Consider the following 25,000-nt stretch of genomic DNA (forward strand, 5'->3'; position numbering starts at 1 on the left):
TAAGAAGTCTTCATATAAAAAATTAACTAAGGTATAATTTTGGTTTTCTTCTTTATCTTCTTGTAAAGGATTGTATATATTCTTACCACATCCAAACTTTTCAATTTGTGACTTTGTTTTTACACTGGTGATTGCACAAATGCAACAATATTTTAGATTTGTAAGAAAAAAATATTACAGTATATCGCATTACAGTGAGGAATGAATTCCCCATCACAATTGGACAGACTAGATGCGACTTTCATGAAAAGAAATAATAATTGACAAATATAAAGAAATTGCTAGATGAAAAAAATTCTGGCCATGCACTCCATAGTGGCAGTTAGACAACCTGAGAAGATATATATAAATAGCATAAGCCAATGAATTGAATTAATTTACCACTGAAAGAATCTCCATCAAATAAACCAGTTTCACACAGGTGGAAGCTCATGGCTGTTACTGTTTGTTGACTAAGCACAGACCTATTGCCATCACAGGGTTCTCAGAACTAGCCCAACTAAGCATTATGAAGTCCCATTTACTGCCATCATCTTATTTTGTGCAAATGTATAACTGTCACAGATCTAGTAACCATAGGTTTTTAGTTGCATGTAAAATGCAGTTTCATTAAGGAAGGGATTTATCATTATTTTCTTTATTAGTCTCCCTCTTATTCCTCTCCTCCTCTCCCCTTATTCCTCTTCCTCCCCTCAGTTCTTTCATTTTTGCAATTTCTTCTTTGTATTTCCCCATCATGTCATGAAAATTTTGGCTTGAGGGGCAGGTGATGCAAACATGCTGTTATGAGCATTTCAGCTGGAATTTGGCATTTAGACAGGGGCTCTTGCATTATTCCCATTATGACTCTGAGCCATGATTGGAAGAGCATTGCTCCAGGGAGGATGCCATTTCCATGCTCAGCATCCTATTCCTTACCAGCAGTACAGGTTGTATTACAGAACACAAATTGAATATTATGAAAAAAAAATTAATGATACAAATAACAAAATGTTACATACTTTTATTTTTCTTGCACTGAGTTATTTACTACCTAGAGGCATAATATGGAATCTGTGCAAAGAACACAGTCTATTGCATCTGGATACAGCAAATCAAATGACAAATATGGACTTTGGAAGAAAAAGAAAAAGAAAAAGAAAAAAATACATGCTGATATGTTAAAAGAGGAGGCATAGAGTCTTGTCATGTACAGTGTTTACAATTGCCAGCCTACAAGCTGCGCACCTAGCACACTAGCTGTTCAATTAATCCTAATGCCTGTATTTTGGTCCATATGATTGCCATTAAGGAACAGGATCCAAGGGGTTAACAGTAGCCTTCCACATATCTTTTTCTTATTCTCCCTAAGACATTAACTTCAAATGCCGTGTGTATTTGGACTGATTACTGTCACAGATTACCTCAGTATTTATTGATTTATTATATATTTTTTCCAGTTCTTGAATGAAATGGCAAAACAAGAGATAATACAAGTGAAAGAATTCCCAAAAGGTGTGGAAAATATCACGGCTGTGAACTGGGTCCATGACGACCTCATAAGCTTTGTTGTAGATATGGTGAGTTTCCTTTGCATGATATTTTGGCTTCTATACTTGGATATGAAGATATGTACATTTGTAAGAATTGATTGTACCTAGTTTTAAAACTATTTATTATTTCAGGAGGAAACTACAGTCAAACAAGTGACCAATAGTGGTGCTCGTACTTTTACTCCCCCCCAGATTGAGGAGGTCTATCAAGTGTCTGGGGATACATTGCAGTTCTATAAAGCCAATGGTCTTTGGTAAATTTTGATGCAAGGATTTGTATTTCTTAATGTTTATGCAAAATGGGTTCTCAATAAGTTTATGAAAAAGGAAAATGTAATTGCCTGGAACTAAAGAAAGCTTATACTAAATATTGTTTTACAATTTTGTATATCTTGCCATCTGAATTTTAAAGTAAATAGACCAGGAAATTATACTATGTATCCAATGAAATTTCATTTGTGATGCTTTTTGTTTCAGCAAAGGTGATGTCTTGGTAACAAAGGAAGTCAGAGAAATAGTCACCAGTTATATAAAGAAGAAAGGTCTCCAGAAGAAAGATGACAGGTAAGCATGCATTTCAACAGAGCATATCTCTAGTATATATATGCTTAGTAACTTTCACATCTTTAATATTGTATTACATTGCTATAAAGCTCATTTTGCTAAGATTCTGTCTCTTTTCTTTTTCTAAGGATGGTTAACCTAGACCCAGTGCTCCACGAAGCTGTTGTGAACAGGAAGGAAGGTTATAAAGAGCAGTTGCGCTGGGACGAGATCTTTTCCCGCATGCTAGGCAAGATGGCACCTGCAATAAGAATTACTAGACCAGGATTTAATCCGGTTATCAGGAAGGGCAAACTGGAACCAATAGAAATCAATGTTGCCAAGAGAAGTGGAAATAAAAAGGTATACTTTATTTTGCTAATTTCACTGTTATGCTAGTGAGTGTTATCAAATGTGATTTCATCCATAAAATGCTTGGATTTCTAAATTGTCATCATACCTTTCAGATGAATTAGTTTAGCCTTTTTCCTTTTTTTCTTTCTTTCTGTCATTCGTTTTTTCTGCATTGAAAAAAGTTGACATGGATGTCATGTCATAATTTTTTTTGGCTGAGTAGCAGATGATGGGAATGTGTCATTATGGAAAAAATTGGGATGACGAGCACACATCACCATGATATTGTAATTGAGTGGTAGATGGTGTGGACATGTGGCTGTGAATACACTTGGAGGGAAATTAGACTCAGTGGGCTTTTTGAAAGGATCTTTTGCATTATTTCCACTGGGAAACAAGGATGAGCCATGTCTAGAAGAGTGCCAACTATAGCAAGGACACTTATGATTTTGAAAGATGTAAAATCTGTGTTTGGCTGTGCATTGTGAGGGTGTCCATATTAAGTAGTTTCATACATGTTATGATGCCGGAAGTTTTAGTGCAATTGTTTGGAATGAACCTGACTGCTGCAATATTTGTTTGCATGTGTGGGTACCACACTGCTGTGCAATACTTCAGTGTTGGATAGACAAATATGTTGTAAGCTGAGTTTTTACATCATCTGTACCCAGTTTTCTGTTTGCTTCGTGTTGTATGTTGTCTATATGTGTGTGGAACTTCATGTTGGTGTGTAGTGTGATTCCTAGGTCATTGTGTGATGGTGTGTTGAGTAGTTGGTAGGAGTGGATTGAGTATAGGAATTTGTTACAGCATAACAAATGACAAGTGCAGACCTTGGAAAATGGTAAAACTGTGTATATAAAGAGGAGGCAAGAAATCTTGATACTATGCATTAGTGTTCACGTGGACTGGGACTATAAGACATGTGCTAGCTGCGAGGCACCCAAATCCAATGGGTTAATAGTATGGCAATGGATTGGTATCCGCCATAGGCTGGTGTCAATCATCTCTTTAAGGAGCTTTTGGGTGTGGGTGTGGGTGTGAGTGCCCACAGGTATGGCTGGTGTGCTGGAGATCGCCGGGGAGAGCCGGGATGGCTCACCCGTCGGCTAAGGCCTGGGTAGGCCTAGTTGCTGCTTGCTGTGTCTTGCTCGGCTAGAGGATCGTGAGTGATGAACTCGGCCCGGGTGCGGGAGCTTAAGTGAGTCTGAGCTGTGCCAGCCACCCGGGAACGAGGGGAGCCTGCGGTCCAATGGGCGAGCTGTGAGGTGTCCGTGGTCAACCAATCAGGTCCCGGTATGTGTCGTCGAGAAGCTGCTGATGGTGAGGGCGAGAGGACAGGCTGTGGACCTGGACCCAACCTGGGGGAAGTATGCTGCGCTGCAGGTTGCGGGGGTTGGCTACAGGTACTCCCCCTCCATTGAGGGAGCTAAGCAAGTGAGCGATAACCGTGATACTCCAAAAGGCTGGGTATTTGTGTCACTCCGGAAAGTCACCAGTATGGCAATGGATTGGTATCTGCCATAGGCTGGTGTCAATCATCTCTTTAAGGAGCTTTTGGGTGTGGGTGTGAGTGCCCACATGTATGGCTGGTGTGCTGGAGATCGCCAGGGAGAGCCGGGACGGTTCACCCATCGGCTAAGGCCTGGGTAGGCCTAGTTGCTGCTTGCTGTGTCTTGCTCGGCTGGAGGATCGTGAGTGATGAACTCGGCCCGGGTGCGGGAGCTTAAGTGGGTCTGAGCTCTGCCAGCCACCCGGGAACAAGGGGAGCCTGCGGTCCAGTGGGCGAGCCGTGAGGTGTCCGTGGTCAACCAATCAGGTCTCGGTATGTGTCGTCGAGAAGCTGCTGATGGTGAGGGCAAGAGGACAGGCTGTGGACCTGGACCCAACCTGGGGAAAGTATTCTGCGCTGCAGGTTGCGGGGGTCGGCTACAATAGTTCTTTTGTCAAACATTGTGGAAGGGTTTGAATTTTTGAATTGCTTTTATTGTATATGATCGGTTTACAATTATTTTTATCATTAATTATAGGAACAGGTCATTGAATTGTTTATTTAAGATTTTATAGCATACAACATTGAATTAAATATAAAAGAGTGTACACTGTGTAGGGAAAAACAATTAAAACTAACCAGAAAATAAATCCAATTTTTGATTGCAGGTAACTTTGATATACAATGCAAACATTTATGGCATCGACGAAGCAGAATTTGCTCATCAGATTCAGGTTGGAGTTGCAGCAAGCACCAGTGTAGGACCAGCCGAGCACAAACCCCAAGGAACAACACAAGTACTTGTACAGGGAAACCAAGTTGCCTTTGTCTCTAAGTTGTTGTTAGGTAAGGCAGCTGTATATGAAGGTGGAAGTGTACATCTATCTTTCTTTCTTTCTCTTCATTCTTTTTTTTTTTTTTTCTTTCACTCTCTTTCTCTTTCTCACTCATTCACTCTTCACACCACCCTCCCTGTATCCTCTGTGATTTTAGGTTAACCCGTAGCCGACGGGTGGCATGAACGTACATTCCATGGCTGTTGTGGACCGAAAAACAGATGGCTTGTCAGATGGAGTTTGTTTTTCTCCGATAGTAGCAGCTTCATTTATATTTTAGGGTTTTAGGCAATGGCACCTATAATGAAGGTAAACCTTCAAAATTATAATATCTTTATAAATTATAGCAAAATAAAAGCTTTTAGGTGCCAAATGTCACTCGCAAACTATCGATTGAGCTGGGCGCAAACGGGAAACTGCCGATGTGTGCCAACAATTCCGTTCTTACGTCCACTTGCCAAACATTTTTACCCTTCGGCACTGGGTTAATTTTGTTTACACATACTTGTAGATGCTTGGTCACCAAGGCCTATCAGACATGCTATCCCAAAAAAAGGTTTTACCATAATTACTATCAGTATCATTATTAACATTGAAATAATAGTTATGTCATTAATGATATTGTTGTTAATAATGATAATGGTAGCATTATTATTATCTATATGAAATTGACAGTTTACAGAAAATAACAGTGGACAATCCATGCACCCAACGCCAGAGGGTTATTTTCTCAAATATTTTGTTTAGATCACCTTGTTTGAAATCCGTTGTGTGAATTGCACTGTGTATCTAATAGACCACATTATTTGGTATTCATATTTTTATACTGTGCATAATATGATAGCCGAGTAATAGGTTTTCTGAAATCAATCCCTTATTCATCTTTGATGTAGAATATGATTTTTCAGTGTCATTAATTCAAAACTAAAATCAATTGAGTGGGGCATGCCTTACACGTCTTCACCATGAAATTAGCACTTTTTAATACAACAGCAGGAATTGTTAGTAACTTTAATTGACATTTTTTTATTTCCTTCCAGAAACGTATCATATACCAAGAAAATACATTAGAGGCATGGAATTGGCAGCTAAAGGAAAGAAGAAATGAAAAGAGGCTCTACCACCTGAAAAGACAAACCGCTCACTGTGATTGTATTCTGCATGTTGTGTTTCGAAGTATAAATGAGGAATTCCCACACTTATGGCACTCGGAAAGCATAATGCAGCTCATCATTTTTAATTGACTGAAACTTTTACAGTCTGCAGTTGCTAATGAAATTAAATATTCCTTGACAAAAATAATATTTCAATTCTTTTTCTTTTAAATTAAATTTTGTGAATTTTTGTCTTTGATATGATGTGTATATTTTTTACCTATTTTTAGTCTTGTCAAACAGATGCCCTTATTGTAAATTTTCCACTTAATCAGTTTTGTATCGTTTCTCTCTGTAAACAAAAAATGAGGACCAGATGTGAATGATATAATGAATTTGAAGCAAAAGAGTTTGAATTCATTTGGAAGCCTTTAATATCATGTATAAGGTGCATAGATGAACCGAACTGAATAATTCCATTTTCTTGACTGATGCAGTGGTATTCTCATAACACCTGGGCACTCAATCTTGAAAATATACAATGTTGTAAATCAGATGGACACCTCAGCTTAAAGAAAAAAAAAGATGTATGGTGTCCTTTAAAATGAGTTGAAAACATATGCATTGTAATTTGGTATATATAGATATTTGAATCAAAATCTGTTACAAAGGACATAATAAAGATAACATGTAGAGTGGGTGTTGATGATGATGATGATTCTTTCTTTTCTTTTCTTTTTTTGACATCAAGTCTGGTTAATTTTCAAAAGTAAATGTGATGGATTTAGTATTACTCAGGTCAAGACAAGTGGCCAGTATTTCAGTTAAAACTCAACTACTTTGATTTTCAGCATATGAAATGGAAGCTAACGAGCTCCCTTTTGTATTATGTATGGGAGGGTAAGCAAAATAATATATATTCACAATTACTGTGTTAATTTTAGATTAACTCTATTATAAATAATGTCAAACAGAAATGAAATGCAAAAGTTACAAATTGATATTCACCAGATTATGAAAAGTGCACAGAAGACAGCAACTGTTAATTTCATTATTTAGTGACTGACCACAAGTTAAATTCTGTATTCTGTATTTAAATCAAGTATTGATTTATCCATTTTTTTTCAATGAGTAAGCAGACTAAGTAGGTTAATGGAGAATATTTAAAAAATGGGCCAAGATTTTGAATTTAGAAATGCAGTGATCATTTGTTGTTCATTTAATGATACTGGAGAGGAAAATGCTAAAGACTACAATATAAGGCAATATTCTTTCCATCACCACAATCAAGAACTGGCCAACTATTTTCAAAGTTGGCAGAAAAAGTCAGTCAGGGTGTTGGTCTAGACTTGTCTGCCACCTCCCAATCCAATGCTCCTCGTTGTAGGGGGCTTAGGAGACAGAGACTTTGGCCCAAAGTTGGGTGATCACCCCTACCTTGAAGCTCAGCTCTCGCTTCAACTAATTTTGCATGTTTTTTTCTTCTCCTTTCCTCTTTCTCATTCCCTTCTGTTCACATCCTTAAGTGTGAAATCCATACTGAAAGGATGAAAGGCTGGCTTTGTCAGTCCTGAATGGCCTTCGTACTCCATTTGCTATTTTCTCTTTACCCTTTTCTCTACCATACTAACCAGCAGTGCTCAATAATCTTTGACATCTAACATATTTTTTCCAAATTGTTAACTTTTTAACCTTTTTGCAATACTTTATCATGATTCAGTATGAGCTTTTGTTACCTGGGGCTTCACCCCCAAGCCTCACCCTATTGCCATATTTTGTATATGCTGCTAATGACCTTAGATGTTGACATAGCAGAAAATTTTCAATAAATAAAATAAATCACCCCTGCCATGCACAGATTATGATTGAGACAAGAACCTAATTGGAAGACTCAAATCCACCTTGACTAAGAGCAGAGATTAGAACTATCACTCCTCTGGAGAGTCCCCCCAATCCCATGCCCATTGTTGTTGAAGGGGGCTCAGGAGACGGAGACTGGGACCCTATGCTAGGGATCACCCCTGACATGGGCCTCAGCCCTCAACTCAACTAATTTTACATGGTCTTTTCCCATTCCCCTTTTCATTTCCATTCTCTTCTCCAACTACTTCTACTATCCATTTTCTAAGGTGTGAGAGCCATGTTGAAAGGATTAAAGACTGACTTTGTGCTACTAATGAATGGCTTTGGGGAGCCATGGGCACGGAATTCCTGTTTAGTTGCCACCCCAATTGTTCCGGCCTTGTCACAGTTGCATCTGAATCCCGAGCTTTAGTATTATCAACCCTGACTGACTTTGTCTTCCTGCTCAACCTTATCCCTCCCTCAATACTTGCACCAGAACTGTCTCCATCTCCTTGACAGACTGCCCTGTCTACAACAAGAATCAGTCAAATTGTGGAGAAGACTTACTCTCCTGCCTCATGGACCATGATGTAGTATCAGTACCATGCTACACCATCCCCCATAGAGGCTGTTGCTAGGCCCCCAAAGATATTGCTAAGATTACTTTCTATAGACATGACCTTCCCTTTAAAATTATCATTGGCGGACAGTCCCTTCCTGTCTGACCATATTATCCTTCCCCTATCAATGTTAGAATTGTTGGTGTCTAGGCCAACCTGCACACTGCCATTCCACAGTCCAGTGCCCTCTATGTGCCCAACCTGGTTATAATCAATCAAACTACTCAGCAAAGTTATGCACATTTGCCAATTGTGATGGCTCCCATAAGTGGGAGTGGCAATTTTTAGGTTCAAACTTGGCCTCACTTTACACAAAGGAAGTACATCAACGAGGCTTTTCTCTCACGCTCAACTCCAATAATGTCCTTTGCTCTACCCCTCCCCTTTCCTCCCAAGATGTTTCTAATCTCCCACAGTATCTCTTCCTTATGCCATTTCAACCCTCTCTCTCTCCCAGTCAATTCTTTTGCCAGTCTAAATCCAAACACCCCAATCTCCACCACTATTCCAAACAATCTAATTAAAATGACCTTGGTATCTTCCCTTCTCCCTATTCGCCCAGCTTATTGCATAAGACAAGCTAAATGCTCCAACCCATCTTCTCCTACCCTGTTCTCTCCTCCATCAACCTCTCCCTTCACCCCTAAAACATCTGTCCCCTCTTCTCCCCCACATAAGAAAACCTTCGTTTCCCAGAACTCCCCAACCAACTCCACCTCAGAAACACCCAAAGACATCCAAAACTATCTAATCATGACACAAGATAATATGCCTACACCTAATCCATCCTCCAATCTCTCTGCTCCCATGCCTTCTACACTCAAAGTAACTGTTGACATCCATCCTCCTTTTACTCATGTTCCCCCCTTCACCCCTTCCTCCCATCCCCTCCCAACACATCCCATTCCTTCATGCTTCAGATGCATCAATCCCTCTTCCTTCCTGATTCTCTTTTCCGCTTCCCCCTGAAACTGATCCTTTGTCACAACAAACCTTCCCTGTATTCTCTTACTCCTGACATTTTGCCTGAAACTTTGATCTAATAATCCTTAAACCACCTTTCTCCTTTGTTGATCCCTACCGTACCCTATGGCTATCCTTGCAAAATCCCACACTTCTTCCTTTTGATCTAATCATCCTTGTTAATTCCTACCTTCCTGAAGTGACTACGTCATTACATCATGCAGAAGCTCTTATTTAGGACATATGCAAAAAGGAGTTATGTTTTTCTTATTTTCCACAATGTTATGAAATAGGTTTATTGAGTTAAAATGAAAGATAATTATTTCCATCTTTAGAATATTTGCAATATTAGAGCACAAAATGAAAACTAAAGTACACGTTTGTTTTGGGGGTCTATTTTCATTGAAGGTATCTCTTGATGTGGTCCTTGTCAGGAGTTTTTTTTTATAAGATGTAGATTATTAGGCATATCTTCATGTAATTTATATAAATCCCCACCCCCACCCCCCCGATCCCTTGCCCGTTGTTGTTGTGTGGGGGCTTAGGAGAAGAGGTATGGGACCCAATGGTGGGGATCTCCCCAACCTTGGGCCTCAGCCCTCGACTCAACTAATTTTGCACGACCTTTTCTCCCTCCTGCTCTTTTGTTTCCTTCCCTTCTCCAACCCCTTCTACTATCCACTTCCTAAGGTGTAAGAGCCGTGCTGAAATGATGAAAGGCTGACTGTGCCAGTCCTGAATGGCCTGAGGGAACCATGGGCACGGTATTCCCGTTTTAGTTGTCTAGCCCTTACCCCTCAAGGGGACTCTGAAGGGTAGACTGTTTCTTACCCCAATATAGTCAAGGCTTCCCATGGCCAATAATGAAGACACAATACCCTTATTAGGGGCAATGAGACGTGCCCCTTCATCAAATAGCCCCACCAATTCAAACTCCAGGCTCTCCTTTGGCCACGACTCTGAACACTGCAACTACTACACACCCCTCAATGCCTAATAGTACATTATCCACCCAAGTCAAGACTCAATCTCCAGGAGTCATTCCTACTCTCCCAACTTCCTCAACTTCATCACCTCTAACCTCACAACCTTCATCAATCACCCCATCCTCCCTTATTACTACTTACAGCTTTATTCTCCACTTCTCCATAATACTACCCCCCTCAACAATACTTCCTCTTCCACACGTCCCGTCCTTCTACCACCCCCAGCTGTATAAATATCTTGATTACTCTGTTTAGCCCAGCCAAATGGGACCGAATTTTCGTGATCCCCCTACAGCTCCTTACACAGGCAACACTCTTCTCTTTTAACAATGTCTCCAAAAGCAAATGGACAGAGTCCCTTTCCGTACCCGACCCAATCGTTCCCGTCTCGTTACAGTTACATCTGAAACTGAAGCTATAACTATCAAATCTAACTGATCTCTCTGGCAACCCCATTCCTGCAGAACCTCATCCGACCCTTAATACTTGTACCGGAACTGTCTTTATCTTCCCAGCAAAGTGCCCTATCGATACCAAAGACTGGTCAGATTGTGGAGAAGACTTACTCGCCTGCCTCAAGGACTGTGATGTGATATCGGTACAGTGCTACTCCATTCCTCCTAAAGGTCATCGAAAGAACCCCACCAACATTGCCAAATTGCTTTCCGTAGACATGACCTTCCATTTCATATCTACATTGGTGGACAATTCCTCCCTGTCCGAACATACCAACCTCCTACCCGTCAATGTCAAAACTGTTGGCGTTTTGGACATGCTGCCAAACACTACCGTTCCACAGCCTGATCCCAACCTAGTCATAACCGATCAAACTGCTCTGCACAATCACGCATATGTACTAACTGAGGGGGCCCCAATAATGTATTTTAAAGGGGCTGCCCCACGTACAAGTTTGAGTCTGAGGTGGCAACTCTCAGATACAAACTGGTCTCACTCTGCGTGAAGCCAGACAGGAAGCACGTCGTCGAGGGTTCTCTCATACTCCCTACTCCAGTAATGTCGCTCGCTCTGCCCCTCCCCCTCCTTCCCAAGATGTTCCTACACTCTCTCCTATACCTACTTACTTCCCTACTTCCACTTTTACCTTCTATCTTCCCCAATCAAATTCTTTTGCCACGCTAAATCCAGACACACCAATCTCAACTACAGCCACAATACCCTCCCCTCTCCGTCCCCGCACTACCCGCAGGAGACAGACTAAACGTTCCACCCCTTCTCCTACCACATACTCACCCACACCTACTTTTGCCTTTGCTCCCCAGACACCAGTGTCTTCCCGTCCTCTCACAAAACTCTCCAACCAACTCCGATGCAGAACTATTGAAAATATTATAAATTATATACTCGAATCACAAAATTCCACAACTGCTCCCTCCACACTCAAGGTGACTGCCGATATCCATCCTCCTCCTACTCATATTCCCTCTACCCCCTTTCTCCTACTCCTTCCCAACACAACCTATCCCCCTCAGCTCCAACTAACCTGCATTAACCCTCCATCCCCTTTATCCCTTTTACTCCCTCCTGGAGAAACACGTGAATTGCTTATGTAATTCCCTTACCTAAACCCACCATAACCCATTCACACGTCAACTCCTTTACCCATCTTTAACATTCAATATCACTACTCTAGGTAGTTGACGCATAGCAACTATCACCTTTCACCCCCCTTTAATATACCTTTCTGTAGTGCTATATGACCTTAGATGTCTAGCACATTTATTTTGCTTTTTAACCACTAACCATTAACCAATTATATAAATGACAACAGAAAAAAGGGCGAGATTTTTAACTAGGTTTAAGATGTTTGAGGTCACTGAATATAAATGAGAGAAAATAGTCCCATAATGGAAAATTTTCAACCCTTTTCTCAGTTTAATTCTTACTTTGGCAGGGAATTACTTAATTTTGACCGTATGGCAAAATACACTTTCCTTTGATCTTTTAGCTTTATTCAAATACATGTGTATTTTCCTCAGCTTTTCATGTATATTACAAACTGGCATATATGAAAGATGTATGCATATGGAAAAATCTCCAGAAATTTTAGTATCAAAAGATACTCAATTATGTATTTCTTAGTGCTGTCAGTTGAAATGACTAAGCAGGACTAGAATTGAAAATCCTGATTTCTTCATGTTTTCATGACTACAGTTAATCTGAAAACACAGCATATCTTTTTAAAAATTACGTTCATGTGTTATGGCTTTCAGTCAATCAGTCATTGGAGCTAACACAATCAGGGATGCGTAGCCGCATCCACCCCTTGCTTCCAGCCACGAGGGTCCCTCATGGTGACCCATCAGGCAGGCCCTCAGCCCATCTCTAGCTCTGCATGAAAGATCTAGTCATCTGCCCATGCACCGACTTTCTAGGTTGTCCCATGGCCCTCCACCCAGGATTGTTTCGCGGAGAGACAACCTGATGGGCAGGGTCATCGACATGGAAATGAGTTGGGTATTAGTATCAGTGGTCGGAGCCATGGTTAAAGGAGAGGCGGGAGTGGGAAAACCAACGAAATCAAATTTATATGCTGTTTGATGAAGGGGCAAGCTTTGATGCACCTGAAAGGGGAGGACTTCATTATTGGGTATGGAGAGCCTGGTATAAGTGGAGAAAAGAAATAGTCTAACCCTTAGAATCCCCGTACACGGCAAGGGGCTAGGCGGTTAACCAAGGGAATACCATGCCGTTAATGACTAACACAAAGCCAGCCTTTCATGCTTTCAGCACAGTTCTCATGCCTTAGGAAAGGACGGAAGAAGGGTTGGTTAGTGGTTAATGATCAAAAGCAAAATAAATGTGTTATACATCTAAGACCATGTAGCACTAGAGGAAGGTACAGTAAAGGGTAGTGAAAGGTGGTTGAGTTAGTAGTTAGTTGCTATACTTCAACTACCTAAAGCAGAAGTCGGCAACGTTTAGCACGAGTGCCAGACTTGGCACACAGAGCACTTGTCTATGGCATGCTATGATATTCAGAGGAGCAAAGAAAAAAGTTGAACAGGAAAATAATATGAGAGAGAGAGGGAGAGTCTTATGATTATGGTTAGCTAAATTTTAAAATCAAGAAATATTAGAAAATATTGCATAAAGAAAGTAGACTTGGCATTGCTATCAGCCTTTGCACCAAAGTGAGCCAAATGTTTTCACACATGCAGCATACCCTCAGCCCCTATCATTGCAGGCTTACTACAGATCACTCTGAGGGTTGTTTGAAGCTCAGTGTGTCCAGATACTGATATGGTTATAAATCTAAACTTATAAAACAGATTTTTCGTTACAAAGAATACTAAATGTTACACAAATATTACCTTTATGTTATACACGTGCATGAAAATACATTTGGGTATACAGTGCCGAAATAAAACTGGCATGAAAGGTTATGAATAAGAAAGCATTAATTAATTATAAACTGGCACACAATGTTCAAAAGGTTGCTGACCTATGGTCTAGAGTACTATTGAAAAGGTTAAAGATGGGTAAAGGAGTTGATGAGTGAATGGGTCAATATGCTAAATTATAAAATCGATAAATATTGGAAACTACTGCAAATGATCATGCAGCCTTCATATTAAGTTCCCAGACACCACTGTCTGATGAATTCCGTTGTATAAAGAAGGTAGCCTTGGCCTTGCTATTAGCAATTGTGTCCAGATATTAATATGGTGAGTATAAATCTAACATTGTAAAACATATACGTTTTTTGTTTTTGTTGTTACAAAGAATACTAAATGCTGCAAAAATATTACATTTATGTTATGCATGTGCAGGAAAATATATTTAGCTGAAATGAAAACAAATGGCACTCAAGGTTTAATTATCAATAAGAAGGCATTAATTATAAACTGGCACACTATGTTCAGAATGTTGTCGACCCCTGCTATAGGGAAAGTGATCTAGAACTGACCAATGAAAATCTAAATGGAGAGGAGGGAAGCATAGAGAGAGGTCAAGGCATATGGGGCGATCTGAATTAAGAATAAGGTCATTTGTGGAGAGGAAGCATTCTAGGGATCGGCCACAGGAGGTGGTGATAGAATCACCCCAGAGTGTGGCAGCAGCTAAAATCAACAAGTACGAGGAAAGGTGCCTGGAGATGGGAAATTAGTTTCAAAGGCAACAAAGTCAATGGGGTGGGAAGGGGAGAAGTAGACTGAAATGACTATGATCCAACGGCGAAGAAAAATGCGAATAACACGGGATAGTGGTTTGAAAGGGAGATATGATATAAGGTGTTTTCTGATGGATAAGTATAGACCAGACATAAAGGGAGTGTGAGGAAGAGACAAAATTCTAGTTGGAAATTGGTATAGGTGGATGTGTAAGAAAAATCTCTTGGAGGTAAATAATGGATAGGTTATAAGAAGAAAGAACGGTAACTGCGAATAATCCAATTTAGAAGAGCTATAACTCAGTTGATCTATAAGTGATAACGGTTACATGCGGGTTTTTGAAGAGGAAGGAGCTAGGGGGAGAGATAAGGAATTGAGGGGGGGTAGTATCAGGAGGTGAAGGATCTGGGAAAGGGCGTAATTGTGACATGAGAATTCATGTGTGTATCCACGGGGAGAGTGGAAGGGATGGGAGGGCTGTATTGGGAGGGAGTAGGAGGAAGGAGGGTAAGGGTAATATGAGTTGTAGGAGGATGGATATCGGCTGTCACTTTGAGTGGGGAGGGAGCGGGTGTAGTGGGCTTTGAGGGTGGACGAGGATTTACGGTGTCAATTGGAGAGTTGACACCTCAGACTCAAACTTGTACGTGGGTCAGCCCCTATAAAATATATTATGGGGGCTGTTGCAGTTAGCGCATTTGCGTGACTGTGCAGAGCAGTTTGATCGGTTATGACCTGGTTGGGCACAGAGGGCATCAGGCTGTGGAACGGCAGTTTTTGGCAGGATGCCCTAAACGGCATCAATTTTGACATTGACCGGGAGGAAGTTAATAACGGTCGGAAAGGGAGGGATTCTCCACCAATGTAAACATTAAAGAGGTCATGTCTACGGAAAGTAATTTTGGCAATGTTGGTGTTTTTTTTTTACGATGACCTCTTGGAGGAATGGAGTAGCATTGTACTGATATTGCATCATAGTCTGTGAGGTAGGCGAGTAAGTGAAGATTAATGAAGAAGGTTGTAGGGGTAAAGGTGATGAAGTTGAGAATGTTGGGAGAGTAGGAATATCTTCTGGAGATTGTCTTGACTTTGAAGGATAATGTACTAGTAGGCATTGACGGGAGGGTAGTAGTTGCAGTGTTCAGAGTCATGGTCGAAGGAGAGCCTGGGGTCAGGGAACTGGGCGAGTTTGAGTTGTTGGGGCTATTTCATGAAGGACCAAGCCTCATTGGCCCTAACAAGGGTATAACGTCTTCATTATTGGCCATGGTAAGCCTAGACTTTGTTAGGGAGAGAACCAGTCCAGCACTCAGGGTTCCCTCGAGGGGAAAGGGCTAGACAATTAAAACGGGAACAAGGTGCCCATGGTTCCCCCAGGGCATTCAGGACTGGCACAAAGTCAGACTTTCACCCTTTCAGCACGGCTCTTACACTTTAGGAAGTGTATAGTGGAAGGGGTTGGAGTAGGGACGAAAACCAAAAACCAGGAGGGGAAAAAGACTGCAAAATTTGAGGAGACGAGGCCTGAGGCCCAAGGTAGAGGAGATCTCCAGCATTGGGTCCCAGTCCTCTCCTCCTAAGCCCCCCCACCCCACAACAACAACAGGCAAGGGGTTGGAGGGGATGAATGAAGGAAATGAAGAAGAGAAAGAAAAGAAAAGGGGGAGAAGAAAAGACCATGTAAAATTTGTTAAGACAAGGGCTGAGCCCTAAGGTAGTGGTAATCTCCTACACTGGGTCTTTCACCGTCTCTTATGCCGGGAATGATCACAAGGAGCAATGGTTTAGGGGGGCTAGTCTTATGTGGGTAAAAAATCTTCCATGGTAAGCCTGAAATGAATGGGGAAAAGAAAAAGTCAGGTCTCCATAAGGGGTTAAAGCTAAGTAATTTACCGTGCCTATGGCTCCCGGAGGCCATTCACAACTGACACAAAGCCAACCTTTCATCCTTTAAGCACGCCTCTTACACCTTAGGAAATGGACAGGAGATAAATAAGAGAAGGAAAAGGAAAGGGGGAAAAGAAAAGATCATGTAAAATTAATTGAGGTGAGGGCTGAGGCCGAAGGTAAGGGCGATCCCCTACATTGGGCCTCAGTCTCCATCTCCTAAGCCCTCCCCCCCACACACACACACGCAACAACAAACAAGGGATTAGGTTGGTAGTAGATGTGAAGTAATAAAAATATAAGTTATGTCTTTTCTTTTGCAATTACCATTACTTTCTTTTTTTTTCTATAGTAAAGCATTATTTACCTTTATGAGGCACTGGAGGCCTTTTAAAAAACATATGAATACTTTCTTACAATTTTTATTCAATACATGGTTATTAAAACTAGTATCAGAGAAAATGAACATAAACACTTTATTTCAAAGGTCCCAAAATGTAATCAATTGCAGACACAGTTTTCCACAAAATTGTATTACACACTTTACATATATATATACTGCCTATATATTCATATATATATAATGGTTTCATAACTTCAAGGTCCATTATATTATTTACATATATTCATAACAATTTGCATAATCTCCATTTTAGGAAGATGGAATGGATACAGATTTAAAAAAGGGAAGTTTTCCTAAAAATGTTTAATATATTCTGTACATATAAAAAAAAGTTCCTTTACACTAAAGAGCAATGAGTGGAACACACTAATGTATGCTCAAACATGATAAGTGACATGTTTTTAACTAGTACAGATGCTCTATGTGCATAGCAGATAATACTACCATACTTCTAAAAGTACATACAAGTGCGACCACTGGAATTGATGTTTTATAGATCTTCCAAGATCTTATTTTCAGAATTATTCATTTAAGAAAACTGTTAACTTCACCATTATGTCCAAATATATTTTAAAAAATACAAAGGAATTAAACACAGCACAACCAGGCTGAGCAACACTGAACCATTCTTGAACATCAAGCCATTCCACTGAACAGTTCAAGTTTCCAATTTATCACTGAGTGTTTTATCCTTGAAATTTGTGTACAGGTTTAGATATCTGCAAATAGTCCTGACTCAAGACCTAACTGAAAGTTCAAACTGCATGCATTCAGCGTACTTGTCTTTGAAGAATATTAAATAATTAAGAAAACATTGTTTGCTTCCACTAAATAATCAGATTTAAAGTGCTACAATTTTTTAACTAAACAAGACCTCTGTTAAACAAAGAATAGGAAGAAAAAGGAAAAGAAAGAAAAGAAATAACAAACAACAGTTATTAAGTTTAATACTCTGCAATCACTTTCTTTACTTTAAGTAATCACATGGCTTGCTAATGTTTTACCAACTGAGAGATTTGTCTTCAGGTTCTATATGTCCTCAGTACCCAAATAGTCCCCATATTTTAAAACATTATGAAAATGGTTGGTGATTTTCTAATTAAGTTTACCATTTGTATCAGTTCTCCATGATACAAAGTTTTGTAGTTATAGCTGTCTCAATATAAAGTGAAATTCGAAGATTTCAAGCTTCCTGCACTCCTTTCAGGTTACCAAATTATAATTTAATCTCCATATAATGTTCTTCAAATCAGCATTACTGCCTTAAAATTCATTATGAGATATTGTTATTCCCCTAAATAAAAATTATCATAATGAAATTCCAGTGCATATATATTTTTTCATATTTCTGAGTTCCTAACACTGTAATGCAAGGATTCTGATTTCATTTACATATGAACCCTAAAATAAATGTGTCAAAAATTGTATTGATATTTCAAAAAAACACTTCTAATATTGGCCATCCATGTTGTTTATTACTGAAAATTACATTAATTCCAATAGTGAGTATTCTTCCTCCTCAAGAATACTCAAGAAAATGTGTACTAAAAACATCACAGCATACTTTCGTAAAGTGATTCTTTCTCATCAGAACAAAACTTTACCAATAAACTTTTTCAACTGTAATATCATTAAGAAGTATATACTATCCACATAATATAAAAATGACACATGTAAAACAGGAGTATTGAAGCCTAGATTCTGTGGCATTGTGAATCTGAATTTATCTTAGTTTTTTACATATGCATTTTCTGATTGTATGTCCCTCTGGAATGCACTGAAATGAGTACAAAAAGGAACATCATTACATATTCTTCAAGACCAGTTGCTTACTGTATATATTAACCTTTCCCTTTTTGGCACAAAATAATTTTCAGTTATATCCCAAAGTTCTACTGTTTTGCTATATATTCACACTAAAAATTACCAACTAAGAATGGGAAAAAAGACAATAACATGTTTTGCACCTTTCCTATATACTTACATCTGCATTTCCATTTTTTATATATCATAAACATTTTCTTCATCCTTTTAACAACATTTGCTGACTAGTATAATTATTCACCACTGTTTTCTGAGATAAAAGTCTAACAAAATAACATCCAGGTAGTTATAAATAAACATTCTCACACAATTCTGAAGGCACTCATCATGCAGTTCAAACACGAACACATCACTCTTTCCTGAACAATGAAATCATAATGCAGGGGGAAAAAAACAACAATAAAATAATAATAAATAAATCCTTTCTCTCAGAAGATATAATGCACCATATAATATTCATTATTCTTATGGCAAGTTGCAAAAAATCTGTTGCCAAATAAAACAAATACTCTTTTACCTACCATACTTGAGTAAATTATCTAAATCTAATGCATTCTATCAATAATCATAATAATAATAATAATAATAATAATAATAAAAAATACATAGATATTCAACAAATTAATTACCAACTTTCAGATCTGGGAAACCTGATTCCTTTAAAATTAAATAAAACTCTCAGCGCACATAACTATTTACTTAGAGCTTACGAAACCTACCCATACGCAGCTGATCAACTTTAATTATAAAACCAACAGTTTTTAACAAAATTACCATTTTCTTATTTATGCATTTTTTGTGAAATGGGTATGTAATTTCTAACTGTGTGTATTTTTTTCTTTTCTTGTCTAAGAAGTTCTAATACAGTGAAACCACATCCCAGAGCAGCTGCGATACAGCATGAGCAGAGGAATGTTGAAAAGGGCTGGGGCACTGAGTTTCAAAATTTATATGCTGTATTGGCTAATATGCAAGCATTAGGACACAGGCACTAGTATTTCATTTGACAAATCACCTAAAATAAAAAAAGAAAGAAAGAAAAAATAAAATTAGTCAACTTTCATCCGTAATATGAGAACATCATGTGTTGTGATGATGATGATCAACTCTTACTGCCTGTCTGACTGTAACAGCTGTCTGTAACTGACAGTTCTGGACAACAGGGGACTCTGAAACTGTGGCATGAGACCGAAGAGCAGTTAAAGTGAAGTTTCCAAGACTGTATGTCCCAGGGGTGGTGACCAGAGCACGTACAGGAACTTTGCTGCATCCCCAAGGCACCAAGGAAATCTTTCTCACAGTTCCTCCCACATAAAGGAGCCTAGTACTTGCTTGAGGGGAGTACATGTGGCTGCTTGAATTTCCATTGCTGAAAAACAAAGACATGTGCTACAAATGGCTTTGCTGTTGTACTGTAAGATACTTTTCATGATAATTAGACAGCTGTCTTCCTATACCCATTCATGACAAAATTGCCATGTATTGTATCAAACACCACACTGAGCATTATGTGCAGGCAGCCACTCAGGGGAAAAATTAAACTGATTTACACAGTTATCTATGCTTTTTGCTGCAACACACAATTCTTAAAAGAAATGAGACTATTAAAACTTACTTTTGTTTGAGCCAAAGAAGTGAATATCTATTTAGTGCATAAAATTTAGAATTGGTTCCCAGAAGAAGACACTCGACTTGACTTTGGGCTCAGTTCACAATACAGTTAGACATCATCCAGCATGAATGGATTACATTCTTACAGAATGAAAATATGGTGTATTGTTTCAAAGAACATACTTTTGTACAAAAAAGTGAAATCTGCTTTCGATCATAACCAAACCTCATTTAACACGACCAATACACATACCTGTTTGATATGCCTTCTGGACAAAGGTTGAGATGGGCTGACAGCTGACATGCAGTGCAATTATACAAGAGCAACACAAACTCAAGGCAGCATAATCTGCTTGACAAGGAATGAAAGTGTACTATTATTACAATTTTATTAGTGCTTATCTAAAATGGACCATTTTATTGCATAATGAGAGAAGGCAGTAGGTTTGTATCATATAACAATTACCCAGACTACAGTAATCTAAATAATGGTACTAATAATGATCTATGCTTACCTATTGGCCAGAAAATCATGTTCCATCCCCTGAGGAAAATCAGCAGCAACTTTGACAAGATGTTTCTGCTGAGACGGTGGGGGGACAGGGGACTGTATTGGTGAAGGAGGGGTTTCTGGGATGATTCTCACAGGAGGCTTTTCTTCTTCCCCTGTAAGGATGACTGGTGATTGGGGTATGCTTGCACTGTTACCCAGATTCTCAAGGTAGATGCTGTGCTGTCCCCAGATGGTGTGGCCTCCTCGTTCCCCCTGTAGAAGCATGAAATTTGATAACAAAATGAGCAGGAGTCAGTTTGTATAAATGAAAACAACTGTTTCACTTGGAACAGGTGTTTACCAATTCACACTAGGCGGGTATATCTATATCGGAAGTCCACTGATTTCATTTCACAGATTGTGCTTATACAAAGATGGATCCACCAATGGCTAGTCTCCAAAGACTTCTATTACTAACTGTTTTTTTACTGTTATAATAACAATACCATCAGTAATAACAATACTGTTAATAGCTAAAATAACAGTAATATTAAAAGTAATTTTCTGTCCACAAAATCAAGTTTCGGGTAATCCACCACAATAAGGTAGGCCTATACACTCTTTGGTGGCTGAGTTTTTGTGAACTCATCTATGTGTAAATGAAACAGACAGAGCAAAAATAAAATGGACAGTACATACACTCAGAACCAATGGGCAAGTTAGAATTCCAACAAAAGAATATTCCTAGAGTCAGGTCTACAGCTCCTAACTTCAGTTTCATCATCTGACTGATGTACAATGCACATAAGGGCATTTAGAAAATTAAATCCCAAAATCTATGTCACACCCCTTTTTGATGAACAACTTATTAGTGGTATTTTACATTATAATTTACTTTTCTTATTACATTGAAAGTGGTAATGCTATACTAATGATTTCTCATAGTCATTAATGCTATGGTCATGATTTCTGCATGAACTGACAAATGTTATAATGTGCATATGTGGAAAACAAGAAGACTACAAAACAGATATTGACTATTGGAACTGCAGCATGTGCAGAACTGACCAAGAATATCCCCCATAAATGCAAGCAATTTACTGAGAGAAATATAATTCATGTGTATAACTTATTAACAACTACATGTAATTCTATACATTATTTCTATGAAGATTTATTTTCTCTCTTTTTCCTTTTTTAGTTAAAATATTGGTTATATGCATTTAACATTAATATTGGATTACCTTAAATAATAATTTTTTCACATACAAAGTGAAATCAGCTTGATGAAAAACAGAAATTCTGTCTGCATTATGATAGCCAGGTAGAAATCAAAGAATGAGTATTCTTGTTGGCCTGGAGAAACCTAAAATAACAATTTACTGTTTTTTAATTGATTTTTTTTTCTATTCTGTCAATCTTATTTTTTTTGCAAGCGCATTCTAGATATTCTTAATTCAAGACCATAGAATATGTGTTTTGTAGGATTTGGATCTGCGTCTGTGAGTTTACCACCATAATGGATTTTCTTAGGTCTATTGAAATACAAGAAAATAATGCTCTTAATTTATTTGTGACTGCCATGAAACTTGAAACATATAAATACCACTTTATATTATCCCTAATATGATGGGGCCAGAATTTTGTGATGTTATCATTATGCAATTGTCTAGCCTTTTTGGCAGGGTGTGTGTTGTGTATAGCTGGCTCACCTGCTCACTCACTAGAGCGAGCCATGATGTGTATACAAGTCATAAATCATTACAACACGATGGCAATAGCCTTACCTGTCAATATGGGTTAAATGACAAAGAAAGAAAAAATAAAAATAAAAAATAAAATTGGGCATAAAATATAAAAATTTTGTTGAAAACCCTAAGTGCGAGTCAGTACTCTAGGATATCTGCCTTGAGAACCATGTATGCTCAAGTGAATGATATGCACATGCACACACAGGCACATCCGCACATGCACACACGCACACACACACACACACAAAGAGACTTGCATCCACATATGCACACACTCTGTTCTATACTAAATAGAGCTGTATATATACCTAAACTTTTTCCAATATCAAAGATGACTTTAACTAGCTCCACAGTCACTATAATGGTGAGTAAAAAATGTGATGGCATCCTTTCAGACCTATTATTTAAATCTGCACACCTTAATAATAGATATATACTTTCAAAACCCTCACCATACTTCATACCACAGACCTAACTCCCCTCAATCTCCTCAATTAACAATTCATATTCCTCTTCTAACCCTTCCCACAACATGAATCCTCTCAGTCTATCCATCTTATCCCATGAGACCTAAAGTGTCAAGAAGACCTTTTAAGACGCAGTTTCAAAGAGAGTAGACCATTTTGGGGGCCAGCAACTGTACACTACGTATTTACATGTTTCATGTTTCAAGTAATCACCAGTCTACGTCTTTTCTCAATAACAAGAGTAATATCAATATCAATAATTTTCAATTTATAGCATTGGCCTTCTCTTCCAAGAGAAAATATAAGATTTTAAGATTTAAGATTTAGTTTTAATTCCATTTGTTCCAATGGATATTCTTTGCTGCAACATACTGTAGACCATTTTGGGGGCCAGCAACTGTACACTACGTATTTACATGTTTCATGTTTCAAGTAATCACCAGTCTACGTCTTTTCTCAATAACAAGAGTAATATCAATAACAATAATTTTCAATTTATAGCATTGGCCTTCTCTTCCAAGAGAAAATATAAGATTTTAAGATTTAAGATTTAGTTTTAATTCCATTTGTTCCAATGGATATTCTTTGCTGCAACATACTGTCTGTTTTATTTTGCCCAAATCTCCCCATGTGCAAGGAATGGCCGGGGTTACCATTCATTGCTAGCATGTTACCACTGCGCCAGCACAGAGACTCCATTTCTCTTACTAGTCATGGCAAGAATATGGTGCCTCCAGAATTAACTCCTTTGATCTGGGTGACATGACCACATAGAGGAAAAATATGGGTCGAGGGCCAGGTGACATGAACCTGCCGTCATGGGACAAAATGGTTGCGGGCCAGGTGACCAGGATAAGCAAGTATGGAATGTAATGTTCATAAGCCATGACTGGAAGAGTGCTGGCTTCAGTGAGGACACCATTTCCATGCTCAGCATCATATTCCTGGCCACAGTGACCAGTGGCGCACTTTGTACTACATAGAGAGATGATATGGATAACAGTCGATTAACATCAATCACATCAAAAGACATGTATGGACAGTGGAATATGGCAAGAAAGCTAAAAATGTTTATGCAAAATAACATAGAGCAGTTTTATCATGGCACATGAGTGTTCGTCTTGCAGAGCGACCACTCATCTAAGCCTAATGCCTGTATTTTCAGCCATGTGATTGCCTTGATACAACTAGATCCAACGGATAAGAAGTCTATAGTTTCACCATATACAATTTTAAGGGTTCAAGTTCACCCACCTTCCACAAGACAGTAAGAACCATATCTATACTGTTGGTACTAAGGATGTGTTCTGTGTCCTTCTGAGCCTGAGTTGGGGGTGGAGGAATGTGATCAGCCGTTGGACTTGGCGGCGGAGGGTCAGCCAAAAGTTCCAGGAGTTTAATCCGTTCTCTTAAGGTGAAACGCCACCAAGAACTCATTGGAATCTAAAGGAGAAGCAGAAAGGGTTTATATGTTTGTTTGCAACTATTTGTCCAGTATAATATTTCGGGATAACAATAAATATAACTTCAGTTTTGTTACTCTATTTGGACTAATATATGTTGGCAACTATTTACCTACCTATGAATCGATAACTAACTATTTACATAAATTTGCTTACTTGGCTTTTACTGAATGGTACTTGTGAGAAGACTAGTTTTTTAGCACTGGGGTTCTGTTGCTGAATGCACTTGACACAAAGGTGGCAGCTTTCTCCATAGCCCAGTACTTGCTCTGCAAAGTCAGAGAAAAAAACTTTATTTGTTATTAAAGCATCTTCCTGACTTCATGAAGGCATATATAATTTGCAAATAGAGAAGATGTACTGAATTGAAGTTCCACAAAAAGTGCTGTATGAAACTACACTTCATGGGATTTCTTTCAAGTGGGAAAAACAAAACAAAAAAATTCTACCCAATATGAAGCAATTTATTTCATTCTATAAGATACTAGCTTCTAATGTCTAATTTCCTCTGCCAGCAAGCCATTCCATATTCAGGAAATTTTTTAAATACAAAAACAGGTAATCCATTTCCTTCCTTGCCAATACCTATGGTATAAATCCGTCTATCTCTCTGTATGCAATACTTGGAAAAAAAAGTAACTAATAGACGAGATCTGTCCTTGAAAAAGAAAGAAAGAAAAAAAGAAGTAACAGAACACATATC

General features: G+C 38.7%; 2 protein-coding genes across 6 annotated transcripts in view; one reads left to right on the forward strand and one right to left on the reverse strand.

The window, feature by feature from the left end:
* Positions 1–6,569, forward strand: part of eIF2D (eukaryotic translation initiation factor 2D) — a 17,394-nt gene extending 10,825 nt beyond the window's left edge. Inside the window, exons 7-13 of the mRNA XM_027353436.2 lie at positions 1–31; positions 1,440–1,559; positions 1,665–1,786; positions 2,010–2,096; positions 2,225–2,438; positions 4,590–4,767; positions 5,798–6,569. The exon at positions 1–31 is cut by the window's left edge and continues 148 nt beyond it. Of these exons, the coding sequence (XP_027209237.1) occupies positions 1–31; positions 1,440–1,559; positions 1,665–1,786; positions 2,010–2,096; positions 2,225–2,438; positions 4,590–4,767; positions 5,798–5,865 (820 nt within the window). The 3' untranslated portion in view covers positions 5,866–6,569. The remainder of the gene's footprint in view (positions 32–1,439; positions 1,560–1,664; positions 1,787–2,009; positions 2,097–2,224; positions 2,439–4,589; positions 4,768–5,797) is intronic.
* A 10,173-nt stretch (positions 6,570–16,742) lies between these two features.
* The window catches only part of l(3)76BDm (trafficking protein particle complex subunit 8 homolog l(3)76BDm), a 58,033-nt gene continuing 49,775 nt past the window's right edge, over positions 16,743–25,000 (reverse strand). For 3 of the 5 annotated variants that reach the window (XM_070136022.1, XM_070136023.1, XM_070136020.1), the window contains 5 exons: positions 24,454–24,566; positions 24,089–24,277; positions 20,639–20,889; positions 20,377–20,475; positions 16,743–19,881 (listed from right to left, as the gene is read on the reverse strand). In XM_070136022.1, the coding sequence (XP_069992123.1) occupies positions 19,593–19,881; positions 20,377–20,475; positions 20,639–20,889; positions 24,089–24,277; positions 24,454–24,566 (941 nt within the window). In that variant the 3' untranslated portion in view covers positions 16,743–19,592. The remainder of the gene's footprint in view (positions 19,882–20,376; positions 20,476–20,638; positions 20,890–24,088; positions 24,278–24,453; positions 24,567–25,000) is intronic. The other 2 variants (XM_070136024.1, XM_070136021.1) reach the window with 1 other exon arrangement.

The sequence above is a fragment of the Penaeus vannamei genome, chromosome 21 (genome assembly GCF_042767895.1).
Source record: "Penaeus vannamei isolate JL-2024 chromosome 21, ASM4276789v1, whole genome shotgun sequence".
In the NCBI taxonomy this organism is placed as follows: domain Eukaryota; kingdom Metazoa; phylum Arthropoda; class Malacostraca; order Decapoda; family Penaeidae; genus Penaeus; species Penaeus vannamei.